General features: G+C 49.1%; 1 protein-coding gene and 1 pseudogene across 1 annotated transcript; both read right to left on the minus strand.

Moving 5' to 3' along the window:
• Window positions 1-55: 55 nt before the first annotated feature.
• Window positions 56-7,401, minus strand: LOC120678238 (E3 ubiquitin-protein ligase UPL5-like). Its single transcript, XM_039959381.1, has 3 exons — window positions 5,865-7,401; window positions 693-1,282; window positions 56-503 (listed from the first exon to the last, which is right to left on the minus strand). Exons 1-3 carry the CDS (start codon window positions 7,399-7,401, stop codon window positions 240-242), a joined length of 2,391 nt encoding a protein of 796 aa, XP_039815315.1. The 3' UTR covers window positions 56-239.
• Window positions 7,402-10,311: 2,910 nt separating this feature from the next.
• Window positions 10,312-12,164, minus strand: LOC120678239 (annotated as a pseudogene).
• Window positions 12,165-13,764: the final 1,600 nt, after the last annotated feature.

Below are 13,764 nucleotides of genomic sequence, written 5' to 3' on the forward strand. Positions count from 1 at the left end.
AGATTTAGCATTTCTTAGAACAATTCTAGAATCATTTAGCTCTAAAAAACTGGATTGAAATTTTTCTGGGGACAAAGACACCATGTCACTTGAAGTCAAAAACAGCCTAAGAACTGACCGCTACTCTGATCTCAGTTACAGCATCCAACATCAGTGCATACAAGATACGGTGCGAATGGGGACGGCCAAGTTGTCCAGGTACAACAGTTAACAATGAATCAAGATAGCAGAATTGGAAGCTACGATGCGCCGAAGCCGCTGCTCACATGTTCCTGGACGATCACCTGCAGCTTGCTTTGCATCATGCTGGACGAAGTGTAAGCCGGGAGGTTGAGGTGGTAGAAGCAGGTCTGCGAGGTGGGGAGGTGGTCGCAGGAGCTGGAGGCCCTAGATAAGTACAGCCTGAAACCGAGCCCCAAGAAACCATCTGACGGCAGATACTTCACCGAGGTCCAGAAGAAGAGCAGCATCCTTTGCTGTTCGACCGTCATGCTCTCCACAGCCTGCCATGTGCAAAGATTTTTCTTTCAAAAGATTGCATTAAAGCATACATCACTGAATATTGCCGGCTCCAAGAATACATTAAATAAACGTGTGTTACATTTGATCAAAATTCAGTATCTCCAAAAAGGTTAAACCACCTACATAGCTTGGTCGTCATCAAGGCACATGAGTAAAAGAGTTGGACGTACCTTCCAGAACCAGTTGATCTGGAGATCGTTTTCTTCGTATCCACGGTGGTGAGTATGAGCCCTCCATTGTTTCACATCTATACTGTCCTTGCTGCCACCAATCATCTCGTCAAAATCTTCAACATCCAGACTCTGGAAGAACGCTGTCTGGAGTACCGGTTCACCAAGCATGCTACTGAATCCTTGAGCGAAATAGCCAAGCTGGTATCTGGTGCTGTTCACAAAGGTATCTCGAATTAGCAGATCAATGAACTCCTGTCGATTCCCACTATTAACCGAAATATCCTTCCCTCCTGGTAAGAGTTCGGTCGCCGATCTCGACCCGAACACATCAACTTCTCGAACGAACCGTAGCCCCAATACATCCGAATCCACAAGACTTGGATCCATTTCAAGGATCTTTTTGCAGCTAGCATGCAAGGATGGGTCTGCATCAACAATGTCATCCAGTGTAATAGGTCTCCCAGCTAGTCGCAAGAACAGTGTCCGGTCAAATAAAACTCCCACATGTATGTTATGCCTCAGGGCTAATGCAATCATCCGTCCTGAGAATTTGAAGTACTGCAGGTGCAATGGATGCACAACAGATGCTGCAACACGGATGGAAATACGAAAGGTTAGAAAGGTAAAGAAGGGACCTAAAAGGCTAAAACATTTTTTTGGGACTTGGGAAGGTTAGTGTATGATTGCAAAGATCAGTAACACAAAGGCAACACGGAGGAAAACGAGAACAGAAATAAATCTGAGTTTAAAGAAACGAAGACAGAGCTATAATTTATAAAGGCAAAATAGCCAATCTCATCCTCAAACTATTGCACGTGGGTCAACTTGGTCCCCAAACTTTCGCGAAGTCCAAATCAGTCCCTCAACTTATACTCTCCGGACCAACTCTATCCTTGAGCCGAGCTGGACAACCACATCGGCTTACCACGCCGCCACGCCATCCCTCATCTTACAAGAAATATCCAATATGCCCTTCTTTCATTTGGTTTACCGCAGCCGCCGGGCGAGCCCCACCGCGGCCGCCCGCGCCTTCCCCCGCCGGGTGAGCCCTTGCGGCGGCGCGGCAAGCTCTACCGAGCCATGCGCCAACGGCCTCATCGCCAGCCACTGCTTGCCTCTGTCCCTCCGCCTCAAACTCCGCGAGCTCCTACCCCCTCAGCCTCCGCCAGCCTCTGGCTCCCCGACGCAGGTGGCCTCCATGTCCGTGGGACCCTGCGTCGGCAGCCTCCACGGGCCCTGTGCCGCCACCTTCGCGAGCCCCTACGCCGGTGGCCTCCACAGAACCCTGCTCCGCGGCCTCCACCTCGTCACTGCCACGCGAGTCCTGCTGTGGCACCCTGCTCTTAGTAGGGTGTGTTCTTCGAGCAACCGTTGGAGCTGCCAACAGCAAGTGATTTTGGTATGAAACGTAGTACAGGAAGTAACCAATTTCAACGCCAATCAAGCTCGCAAATTTCCAGCTTGGGGCAAAAAAAAATCAATGCCTAACCTCCGTATCTGCATGCATGTAGTCTGATTTCTCGACGCCATGTGTTCTTCCTTCCATTCTAGCACAAATCCATTCCTCCGACGGCCACCACAAGCCATTAGCGCTCTCGGCACTACTGTGGAGGCGGAAGGGGAAACTGAGAGGAGAACAGAAAGGAGGCGTCTGCACGGGAGCATCCAGAAAATGAGAAGCGCATGCTGTGGTGGACCCATAGAGCTAAAGGGCAATATTGACTTTTAACACACGTATGAATACCCTGACATACAGCTGGATGACGTGGAACGCCGATGTGGCTGTCCAGCTCAGCTCGAGGATGAAGTTGATGCCGAAAACAGAAGTTGAAGGACTAATTTGGACTTTGCGAAAGTTAGAGGACCAAGTTGACCCGCAGACAAAAGTTAGAGGACGAGATTGGCTATTTTGCCATTTATAAACACCTAAAAGTAAGTAGTACTTGACTAATGGAAAAGTAGCCAAAATAAATGAACAGAAGGAATTTAATCTTTGGCCTAGAAAGGAAACTTGCATACAAGAAAAAAAAAAGTTCAAAACAGAAAGTATATTAACTTTGTGAAGAAATGAGTGAAGGTCCATTAAGTTCAGAAATAGACTGAAGATCATTAACCTTAAATAGTATTGGTCACCTTTCATCACCAGTTTAATTTTCTTGGTGAATTGTCCTGTTGTCTAATCACGGGCCACATAGTAAAAAGTTCAATTCCCACATTCTAAATGGACACGGTAGAAAAATCATCTTAGCGTGGACAAGTTCCATATTCGATGCATTATTGCAGCTGTGCAGCACTGGAGGAATTTCGACCAACACAAACAAACTTACTGAGCATAAGGATATGCCTATGTTATCTGAGAGTATTTTCAGAAGTTTCCCAATAAACATCTTCCAATAAAATAATATTAAAATATCACTGTCGTGGTGTGTCAAACCACAGCCGGGTGGCGGAATGCACCCGCCTCAGCTCAGAGGGTGAGTACTCGGGGGTTAGCTAGGACTAGTTTGATCTCCAGCAAGAACACGATGAACACAGCCGGTTTAGAGTGGTTCGGGCCGCCGGAGCGTAATACCCTACGTCAACTGCGAGCTGTATTGCTTGAGTCAGGGTGAGCTTGTGCTCGAGAGTGCTTGAAAGCTTGTGTGCCTGTTGTGTACAACGAGCGCCTCCCCTTTATATCTCAAGGGAGGTGCGTACATGGCCGCTGGGACCCCGACAGGTGGGTCCAATGATACAGTATAAAATAACGTACTGTTCATACATTATGGCGTTGCAGGCGAAGGAGATCTCATCCCTGGATTCCCTTGCCTGCCCGCGGGAATCCTCCGTCCAGCATACCCAGGCGCTGTCTTGTCGGAACGGCGCCAGGCATAGCTTGCGGCGTCGCCTGCAGTGTAGCTGAACGGGCCGTGTAGCTTGCGGCGTAGGCGGCATGATGGAAAAGTGCCGTGCCGTCGTATCCAATTAATGCGGCAGACGGGCTCTGCGTGGCTGCGGCCAGGGTTAAAAAAACCGGCCGGAACCGGTCCGGTTACCGCGGTTACCGGTCTTACCGGCCCGGACCGGTTCCGGTTCCGGCCGGTTAGAAACCGGCCCAAATTCAAATTTTAAATTTGAATTCCAAAAAATGGAAAAATCTCAAAAAATTTCTAAAAATACTTCAAGGTGCAACGAATCTAATGGTGTCAAATTTTCTCAAAAATTCGTTCATTTAGTATAGTTTGCGGGGAGTTGAAGTTAAATCAAAAAAAAAAGAAAAAAATAGGCCGGCCCATTAAGGCCCACCAGGCAAACCGGTCAAACCGGTCGGTAAACCGGTAAAACCGGCCGGTAAACCGGTAAAACCGGCCGGTAAACCGGTTGCACGGGAGCTTTTGAATTTGGATTCGAATTCAAACCGGTCAAACCGGCCGGTAAACCGGTCAAACCGGCCGGTAAACCGGTCGAAACCGGTTGCACGGGAGTTTTTGAATTTGGATTTGAATTCAACCGGTTTCCACCGGTTACCGGTCCAACCGGTCCGGTAAACCGGAACCGGTGGCCGGCGGTTTGGGTTAACCGGTCGGGATAAAAAACCCTGGCTGCGGCGCATGCGGATGCACTGTGTACCTCGGTAATACGCGGTCTACAGTGAGGCCTGACAAAGGCTGCCCCGCGTGCCGCGGCGACAGAGCACGCCTCAACCACCCGCATTGAATGTGGATGGTAGGTGAGTCTTCCAGCGGAAGTCCCGTACCCGCGCCCGCACCTGCCGCACCTGCGGGACACGTGGCGGCTCCGGACCCCCCCTCCGGTATGTTGGCTCTTCGCGCGTGAGAGGTTCGGATGGATGCGGGAGGTCCCGGACCCCTATGGGGGGTCCGCGCCCTCGGCTGTTGGTTCGGAGCTTCCCTTCCTCAGGGGCACGTGGCGTCAGCGGACCCGTCCCAGAGCGGGGAGAGTGTCCGGGGCCGTTGGCCCGGTGAGGTCAGAGCCTGACCCGTGGAGCCCGGCTACTCCGCCCCTTATGGCGTAGTTACGGATCACTACGCGAGTCCTGCCTTGCTGCAGTCAGGGTTTTATTTCCCAACCGGAAACCGGTTACCGCCGCCCTCCGGTACCGGTGGAAACCGGTTGAATTCAAATCCAAATTCAAATAAATTCAAATTTTCCCGTGCAACCGGTTCCGGCCGGTTTACCGGCCGGTTTGACCGGTTTACCGGTCAGTTTGACCGGTTTGAAATTCAAAAGCTCCCGTGCAACCGGTTTACCGGCCGGTTTTACCGGTTTACCGACCGGTTTGACCGGTTTACCGGCCGATTTGACCGGTTTGATCGGTGGGCCTTCATGGGCCGGCCCATTTTTTTTCTTTTTCTTTTTTGATTTAACTTTAAATTTCCACAAACTATACTAAATGAATGAATTTTTGAGAAAATTTGACACCATTAGATTCATCACACCTTGAAGTATTTTTAGGAATTTTTTGGGAATTTTTCATTTTTTGAATTCAAATTTAAAATTTGAATTTTGGCCGGTTGGGTACCGGCCGGAACCGGAACCGGACCGGACCGGTTTGACCGGTAACTGGTTAAACCGGACCGGTTCCCACCGGTTAGGTTAACCTTGGCTGCAGTAAGAGTGGGTATCCCTGTTACAGGGTACCGACAATCACAATACCACTTACAGATTATTGGGAGAGATGCTTTTACAATTAATAACATCATCCCAATGTAACAACATATTGGGAGAGCTAAAATTCTCCTTTTATTTAAGGGGAGTTGGGGTGAGATATTGAGGGCAAAAAGTATCTCAGTGTTGAAAAGTGGGCAAAAATTATCAGGCCAATATACTAGTGGGACACAGTAAAGATAGAGCATTTGTGTTTTTACCTCTACTTTGAAGTGTAACTATAATTTTACCTTTGTTTCTTTAACTTTGTCATTTTGCTCTTTACTATTCACAAGTCAATACAATTGTACCTCTAGTCAACGATCAAAATAGGACAAATACGCAAAGATCAGAGGTAAAATTGTAATTACTTGTGAAAATAATGGGCAAAATCACAGTTAAAAAAATGAGGACAAAACCACTTGCATTTTAAAGCAGGGGCAAAAACACCATGACAATCTAAAGATTATAGAAAGAAACAGACACGAATCTTCATCAGATGGCGATGAGAAGCGAACTCACTTGGATTCACGAAGAACCTTCGCCTGTCATGCGGGCACGGTGAGAAGAGAACAAGTCGAGGGTTGAACAGCGCCTGGCACACCAAGCAGAACCACTCTCTCAGCACGCCAGGCCCAGTGGCTTGCTCGTGCTTGAACGCCACTACCAGAGCAGCGCAAACCAGAGCCCCGGGCGTCGCAAGAGCAATGTACGCGAACGAGTCCGACAGCAACCTCGCACGATCAATGAGCATCTCGTACGGTGCCTCGTCGCTGCCGGCGACGAGTTCCGGGTCCGGCAACGTTGCCATGGCCAGGTGCCTCCGTGCCTCGGACTCGAGGACATCTCTGTGCCTGGCGATCCAGCGGATGTCCCAGACCAACTCCCTCCCGGCGCTCAGCACGAGCGCGGTGACCGCCGTCGCGTGCGCCGCCAGCGTGGTCCGCATCGCCTGGCGGAGATCCGACCACGCGTTCAGCTCGGTCAGGACGGCCCAGACGCCTTGCAGCGAGGCCGGCCACTTGAGCAGCGCGCTCGCCGGCGAGGCGTGCTTGCCCCGCGCCGGCAAGCTCCTCTCGAACCTGGCCACGCAATCGTCGACGCTCCTCAACATGGACACCAGCGTCCGCGTCAGCGCCATCCTCCACGGCCGACGCGGCGTGTCGGCGTCGGCGCCGAGCTCGAGGACCTGCTCGCGTAGCACGGGCCAGAAGACCTTGAACTCGGCCAAGTTAGACATGGCCGCCGCCACCGTCGGGGCGGCGATCTCTTGGATAACAGCGTTCGCCACCTCCCCGGCAAGCCGTGCCAGCTGCTCGGCCACCCGCTGCCGCGGCACGTCACGCCAGCGCTCCGGCGTGGGGTCGGAGAGCACCGTCTCGAGCATGCTCCGCGAGGCGGTGTAGAGCGGGTCGCTCAGGCGCGCACCGCCGGCGGCGAAGGACCAGCAGAACTCCAGGAGCACCGGCTCCGTCCACGTCTCGACGGCAGACTGGAAGCGTCGGATGGCGCGGGCGGCTTCGCCGCGGCACGCCTCGTCCTGCTCCGAGAGGTAGAGCTGGACGAGCGAGGCAGGGGCGCCGCTGCGGAGGAAGACGTCCAGGTGGTCGCCGACGTCCCACGAGGAGGCGGAGGAGACACGGTATACCTTGGCGGCGCTGTCGAAATCCAAAAACCCCCTGACGAGCATGTCCAGGGACGCGACGAGGACTTTCTGAGCAGCGGCGGCGAGCCTGGCCGCGCCGGCGATCTTGCACGCGAGGTCCCACGCGTCCACGTGCGGGGTGGAGAGGAGCCGGGCGGACACATGGAGCGTGGCGTCCCACGGGAGGCCGAGCTCGCCGACCGTCGCCCCGAGCGGGAGCTCCCGACCGGCGTAGACGACGCGCAGCTCGCCACTGCGGGCGACGCCCGCCCCGAGGCGGTCGAGGACCGACTCCAAGGTATCGCCTCGCGGCGCCCGGATCACGGTGGTCCGGGAGTCGATGTTGCGGACCAGGAGCTGGACGGCGCCGAGCAAGGAGTCGGGCGCCGAAGCGGCGGCGGGGGACTGAGCCATGGGATTGCGTGGTCAGTCTCGGGACTGTTGGAGTAATGGGCTTGGCGCATTCATTCTAAAGCATTAAAAGAATTTAAAGTCCACTATTAATGCTAGGGAATTAATGCTTAATTCCGTACCGGGAATTGAGGAGGATCTCAACCGACTTAAAAGGTGGACTTCGTGTACACCACTTGTGAAGCCGGTAAGAGGAGGACGGTGAACCACACGCGCGCGCTCGCTCGCCTCGCCGGGCCGGGCCGTGGCCGTGGCACGGCGCGGAAGTGCCATTCCCCTCATCCATTCTGCACCAGAGCACTGAGGTAACTCGGCTCCTCTCTTCTCCTTCTCCAATTGCAACAACGGAGTTCCCCAACGCTAATTTCTGCGCACACAGAATTAGCGTGAGCAGGCCTCCGAAACCTTGCTCGCCTTGAGATCCTGCACGGGATAGGTGGGCAATCAGGTTTTTGGCTAACGCTTTAGCGTGACTGCTCAAAAATACTAAGGTTTTGCCCGATTGTACGACTACTTCCTGGTGGACGAGCCGAACGACTACGTCGACTATATTCTGGTGGCCGAACGACTACGTCGACTACATCTTGGTGACCGTTCGCGGGACTGCACTGCGAACTTCTTCCTGCACCGATTTAGTTCGACTACTTCGACTGAGGCCAACCGAGTAGATGTCTACTCCAGTTGGTAACAGCGCAGCCAATGCCTCCGGCAACGGCCCCGCTTCAGGGTACTCCCTGAAACTTTGGTTATTTATATTGTTTATGCTTATATGTGTGATAAATATAAACATATTCACATGTTTTATTTTACTCCTTAAAGTCATAGAAATATTGCTAGTTTATACATTTAATTTTGGAATTAAAATATACCGAAAATTGCCTAGATCTCTAACAGGGACTAGGGACTTGGAGCACGAGGAAGCGAGGGGCAATTGCAATTCCAATTTGAAGCAGAAGGATCCTAATACCTTGTTTGGGGGCTAATTTCGGAGTGATAAGATAAGATGGATCTATGATAATTCTCTTCACCAAAAATAAACTAATAAACCAAGTATTCATTCATGAATGGCAGCTCAGTTTTCTCAGGTGGAAGTTTCGTTTTAGCTGGTCGTGACCGAGAAACCACCAGCTTTACTTGGTGTGCTGCGTACTCGAAACTGAGTACTTATTAATTATCCACAAATTACTCGAAACTGATATCAGGCGAACTGGATCTTGCAAGCACCACGCGGTCACCTAACACTTTTAAGGTAACCAGGACAAAGTGATTTTAAGATTTCAAAAAGAAAGTTCTTTGGTATTTTCTTTGATTTTTGTATTTAACGGGGATACTATGAGTTGGAGTATACATGGTTTCATCTTTAAGATACACCGTTATGATACGAAAACGTTCTAGGCACTAGAGAATAACTTCTTGCTAATGACTCGATACAAGCTGCCCGGGTTGAAATCCTTTTAATTTCTCCATTTTGATCAAGGGTTACATTCTTTTCTAACATTGGATTGTGAGAGCTAATATCTCTATGGAAACAAGCTATAGTTGGTTTGTTGGGTGCATATGTTTAGCTCCCTCAATCTCAACTTATTTAATTAATCAATCATTTGACTATTAGGAACAGGCACGTTGCTTTTAACTGAATCAAATGCAGGTTATTTCGGGTGGAACGATCATGTAATAGCCCTTCTATTTAATGGTCAAACTAGAGTTTGAAAAATAGAAGCCGCTAATCTTTAATGTATGAATTTGCTGCTTATGGCTTTACTAAACATATGTTTCCACACAAGGATTGCATATGGAAAAATAGGAAATAATATAACTTTGCACCAAGATTTTAAAAAACAGGTTGCTGGAAGAAAAAGATATTTTCTGATGCAGCTGTATAGCATTGTACAACCGATATTTTGGAAGTTGTCAAATCCTATAAGGGTTTTAGTGAAATTTTGCTTGAGTAAAAGAAGCTGATTGACATATCTATTTGTACAAGTTCATTTGTCCTTTGCATAAGTTATGCCTTTTCTGTTAGAATTTATCTTTCATTTCCATAACAATTAACCATCCAGAGTATGTTTTTAAAAAATATCCACAGTGCATCCACATTTTTCTTATATTATATTCAGTAAATTGGATAATATGAGCTACATATCTTTAATTATATTCTTGTCATATTCTATGTGGCGTGGTTAAAGTCTATGTGACCAATGATTACAATGTTGCTGAAATTGTTTGAGTGCATTAATTTTGACTTCCGAGCATGTTTCAATTGTGTGTGCATATTTATGAACTACCGGTCCTTGAACTTGGCTCGAGTGTCATCCCAGTCCCCAAACTTTTAAAATGTATATTCAGACCCTCAACCTTACTAACTGTATCACGTGAAGTTCAAATTATCATTTTAAGATATAAAGTGGAAACATTCAACTTATGTGGAGCTTACATATGGGTAAAAATAATTATATTTGTAATTTCCTGCTCAACACTTATATTTTTCTAATTTTGTTTCCATAAAATAGTTTCAAAACCTTATGGGACATGGAAGATGAAATCTTGGTATTTGCTAGATGATCTTTTTATGGACCTGGATCAAGATTTCACCAGATCTTTTCTGTGAACCAAGAAATTTTACCAGATCTTAAGGTTCGCTCGATCAATTTTGAAGATGGTTGGTTAGACCGGAACCGAAGACATGCCTGCATTTTACGTCTGGACTGAACCCTCTGTGCATCATAGCTGGACTGAACCCAATACGTTGCTGATTGTGCGGTATAAAAATTGAACATCTATATGATGTAAGCTCGGTGAATTTTCTAGGGACTACAATGTCCAATCTTCTATGATGTTAGCATATATCATATTATTGCGGCTGCAGAGGGTCACGTGTTCATCATTTCAGGTTGAACCAAAGAGCAGCAAAGCCTACGATACACCGAAGCCGCTGCTCACGTGTTCCTGGACGATCATAAGCAGCCGGCTTTGCATCATGCTAGACGAAGTGTAAGCTGGGAGGTTGAGGTGGTAGAAGCACGTTTGCAAAGTGGGGAGATGGTCGCGGGAGCTGGAGGCCCGGAATATGAGCAGCTTGCTGCAACCCAGCCCCGAGAAACCATCTGATGGTAAATATTTCACTGAAGTCCAGAAGAAGAGCAGCCTCCTTTGCTGTTCAACCGTCATGTTCTCAACGACCTGTCATGGAGCAAGAGATTTTCTTTTTAAATCTTTTCATAAAAAACATATCCTACATATTATTCTGTCTACAGTAAATAATGCATTGGATAAATGTGTTAAATTTGATCGAATCTCTATATCAAGAAAGAGGTAGAATCATCAAGACATGAGTTGAAGAGTTGGACATATATACCTCCCAGAACCATTTGATTTGGCGATCTTTTTCTTTGTATCCACGGTAGTCAGTATACGCTCTCCATTCTTTCACATCTATGGCGTCATTGCCGTCGCCGCCCAGCATCCTATCAAAATCTGTAGCATCCAAACTCTCAAAGAACTTTACCCAGAGTTCCCCTCTTTCGAAGAAGCTGGAAAATCCTATAATGAAATAAGTCAGTTGAAGTCTGATGCTGTTGATGAACCTATCTTGAATGAGCAGACGGATGTAGTTGTCTCTTCTTCTTTTTTTTAACATCCTTCCCTCCAGGGATGAGCTCACGGATCGTTCTAGACCCTAACACCTCAACTTCTCGAACAAATGTTAGCCCCAGCACGTTCGCATCCACAAGACTCGGATCCATCTCTAGGATTTGTTTGCAGCTTTTGTGCAGGGATGGATCTGTGTCCGCAATGTCATCCAATGTAATAGATCTCCCAGTTAGTCGCAAGAACAATGTCCGGTCAAAGAAAACCCCCTCATGTATTTTGTGCATCAGAGCTAATGCAATCATCCGTCCAGCAAACTGGAAGTACTCCAGGTGCAGTGAATCCACAACAGATGCTGCAATATGGATAAAAAATGTGAACTGTTAGAAAGGTGCAATCATGGACGACGTGGTATAACATTGATGAGATTGGGAAACCTCAAACCGGTCAAAAGAAATAAACTAGGCGTGTTTGGGTCCAAGTACTAATGGGTGAAAGTGCTAAACAACTTTAGTACTAGCTTATCCAAACAAGAGTAGGGTGGACTAAATTTTAGGTAAGACTTAAAAGATTTTAGTATGTGTACGAGTGCTAATGTGTCCTAAAGTTTAGCACTCAGTGAAACTTTAGCTCCTCCAAACCGGGCAAATTGATTGAGGTAGCTAAAAGTATTCAGTGAAAAGAAGTAGCTAAAATAACTAAATATTAGGACATTGAATCTTGGGCTAAAATAGGACAGTCTGAACTATATAGCAAGTATGTTTTGGTGGACAGATAACTGGCACCTCCTTATCAAAGAAATTATTGCGCCACTACATACCACAAGAACATGGTCTTTACTGTAGAATGAAACCGATATGAAAGTTTATCAGAGGGCTAGGCGAAGCGAACTCACTGGGATTGATGAAGAACCTTCTCCTGTCATGCGGACACGCTGAGAAGAGAACAAGGTGCTGGCTGAACAGCGCCTGGCACACCAAGCAGAACCACTCCCTCAGCACGCCGGGCCCGGTGGCTTGCTCGTGCTTGAACGCCACGGACAGGCCGGCGCCAATCTTCTAGGGCGTTGCATGAGCAACGTACCCGAATGAGTCGGGCAGCAACCGCGACCGATCAATGAGCATCTTGTACGGCGGTGGCGCGTGGACGCCGGCGACGAGTTCCGGCAGCATTGCCATGGCCAGGTGCCTCCGTGCCTCGAACGGGAGGATGTCCCTGTGCCTGGTGAAACGAACATGTCACCATTTATGTCATTTCGAGTGATTTTGGTGATCAAATGACAACACAACACTTGGACTAATATGATTGTTAAGATAACCATTCTCAGGCTTTTAGGTTCAAGTGATGACAAAGAAAAAGAGAAGATAGACGTAGCAAGACCCGAACAGAAGCTAGAATCCATGACGCGGCGAAAATCGTCCACCAATTCTAAAACCCTTCTAGGATCTAGTTCAGGGATACACTAGGACATATTTGACCGGAGGGAATCGATTACAACCATTTAGAACGAGAGATCGAGCCAAACCCTTGTTTACCTTGAGGTGAGCTCTCCCCTACACCAAAAACTTGAATCCCGACTCAAGGAAGGAACACAGGGAGTTGATGATCCTCCACGCCGATTTGATCCTTCCCCGGCCTTGGAAATCCGATGGAGAGGAAGGATTTGGGTTCTAGGGTTTGGGTGAAAGGGGAAGGGGAAGAGAGCTCGGGCTCGAGCTGGCTCTGGTGAGGTGAGGGAGAGGGTGGGGAGAAGAGAGAGAGTGTGATTTAAATGCTGTGGGGTCCAAAACCACCAGCTCGGGTTAGACCGGTCAGACCGGTCGCCTATACCGGTCGCCGGCAACGTCATTGATCCTCCGACTTGGTGTGGAGCGGCGACGACACTTTGTGCGGGGGGCGTGGAGACCCCCATCCTTTGTGGAGAAGCTCTTTAGTGGAACTCGGGGCCAAGGTGACCGTGATTGTGTTCACGGAAGAGCCTTGGTGGCTGAGTAGCAATACTCTTAGTGAGTGCTACAACAACGTGGATGCAGGTGTGCCTTTGTGGTTAACCGAACCACGGGATAAACACACGCGTCAAGAGTTTGCTATCTCCTATCCCGCTTTTTAAGTTTCCGCATTTCATACTAGCAATTTGTGTGCCTTTACTTTCATAGAATAGTTTCTTCATAGGAAAGGCTATAGGTTGCTAAACTCTTTTTGGATAGGGGTTTCGTACTAGAACAACATAGTTGTACATCTAAATAGCATGTTTTAGTTTAAGTTTTGTGCAAACTAGTTGGAGCCATAAATCAAAATTTTTATTAGTGCCTAATTCACCCCTCCCCCTCTTGGACTGAGTACCCGATCACTTTCACCTGGCGATCCAGCTGCTGCTGTTCCGCCTCATCTCTCTCCCGGCGCTCAGCACAAGCGCCGTGACCGCCGCCGGGTGCTCCGCCAGCGCGGCTTGCAGCGCGTGGCGGAGGAACCAGAACTCATCCTTTTGCGACCACGCGTCCAGCTCGGCCAGGACGACCCAGACGGTGCGTAGCGAGGCCGTCCACTTGGGCAGCGCGCTCGGCGGCGCGCTCGCCCCACGGCGGGCACGGCAGGCTCTTATCGAATCTGGCCATGCACTGGTCGACGCTCCTCAGCAGGGACGCGAGCGTCTCGGGCAGGGCCGTCCTGCACTGGAGACGCGGCGCGTCGGCGTCCAGCTTGCGCAGCACCGACCAGAAGATCTTGAATTCGATTTCGACCGCGGCCAAGACCAAGTTCCATGGACCCGCGCCGTCT

The sequence above is a fragment of the Panicum virgatum genome, chromosome 6N, assembly GCF_016808335.1.
Source record: "Panicum virgatum strain AP13 chromosome 6N, P.virgatum_v5, whole genome shotgun sequence".
Taxonomy (NCBI): Eukaryota; Viridiplantae; Streptophyta; class Magnoliopsida; order Poales; family Poaceae; genus Panicum; species Panicum virgatum.

What these genes read in the sequence shown, in the direction of transcription:
- LOC120678238 (XM_039959381.1), bottom strand. Translation starts at nt 7,401, where the DNA reads ATGGCTCAGTCCCCCGCCGCCGCTTCGGCGCCCGACTCCTTGCTCGGC. An exon ending in AAGGTTCTTCGTGAATCCAA is followed by an intron (nt 1,283 to 5,864) that starts GTGAGTTCGCTT and finishes TCCGTGTTGCAG; the next exon opens with CATCTGTTGTGCATCCATTG. An exon ending in AGATCAACTGGTTCTGGAAG is followed by an intron (nt 504 to 692) that starts GTACGTCCAACT and finishes TGCACATGGCAG; the next exon opens with GCTGTGGAGAGCATGACGGT.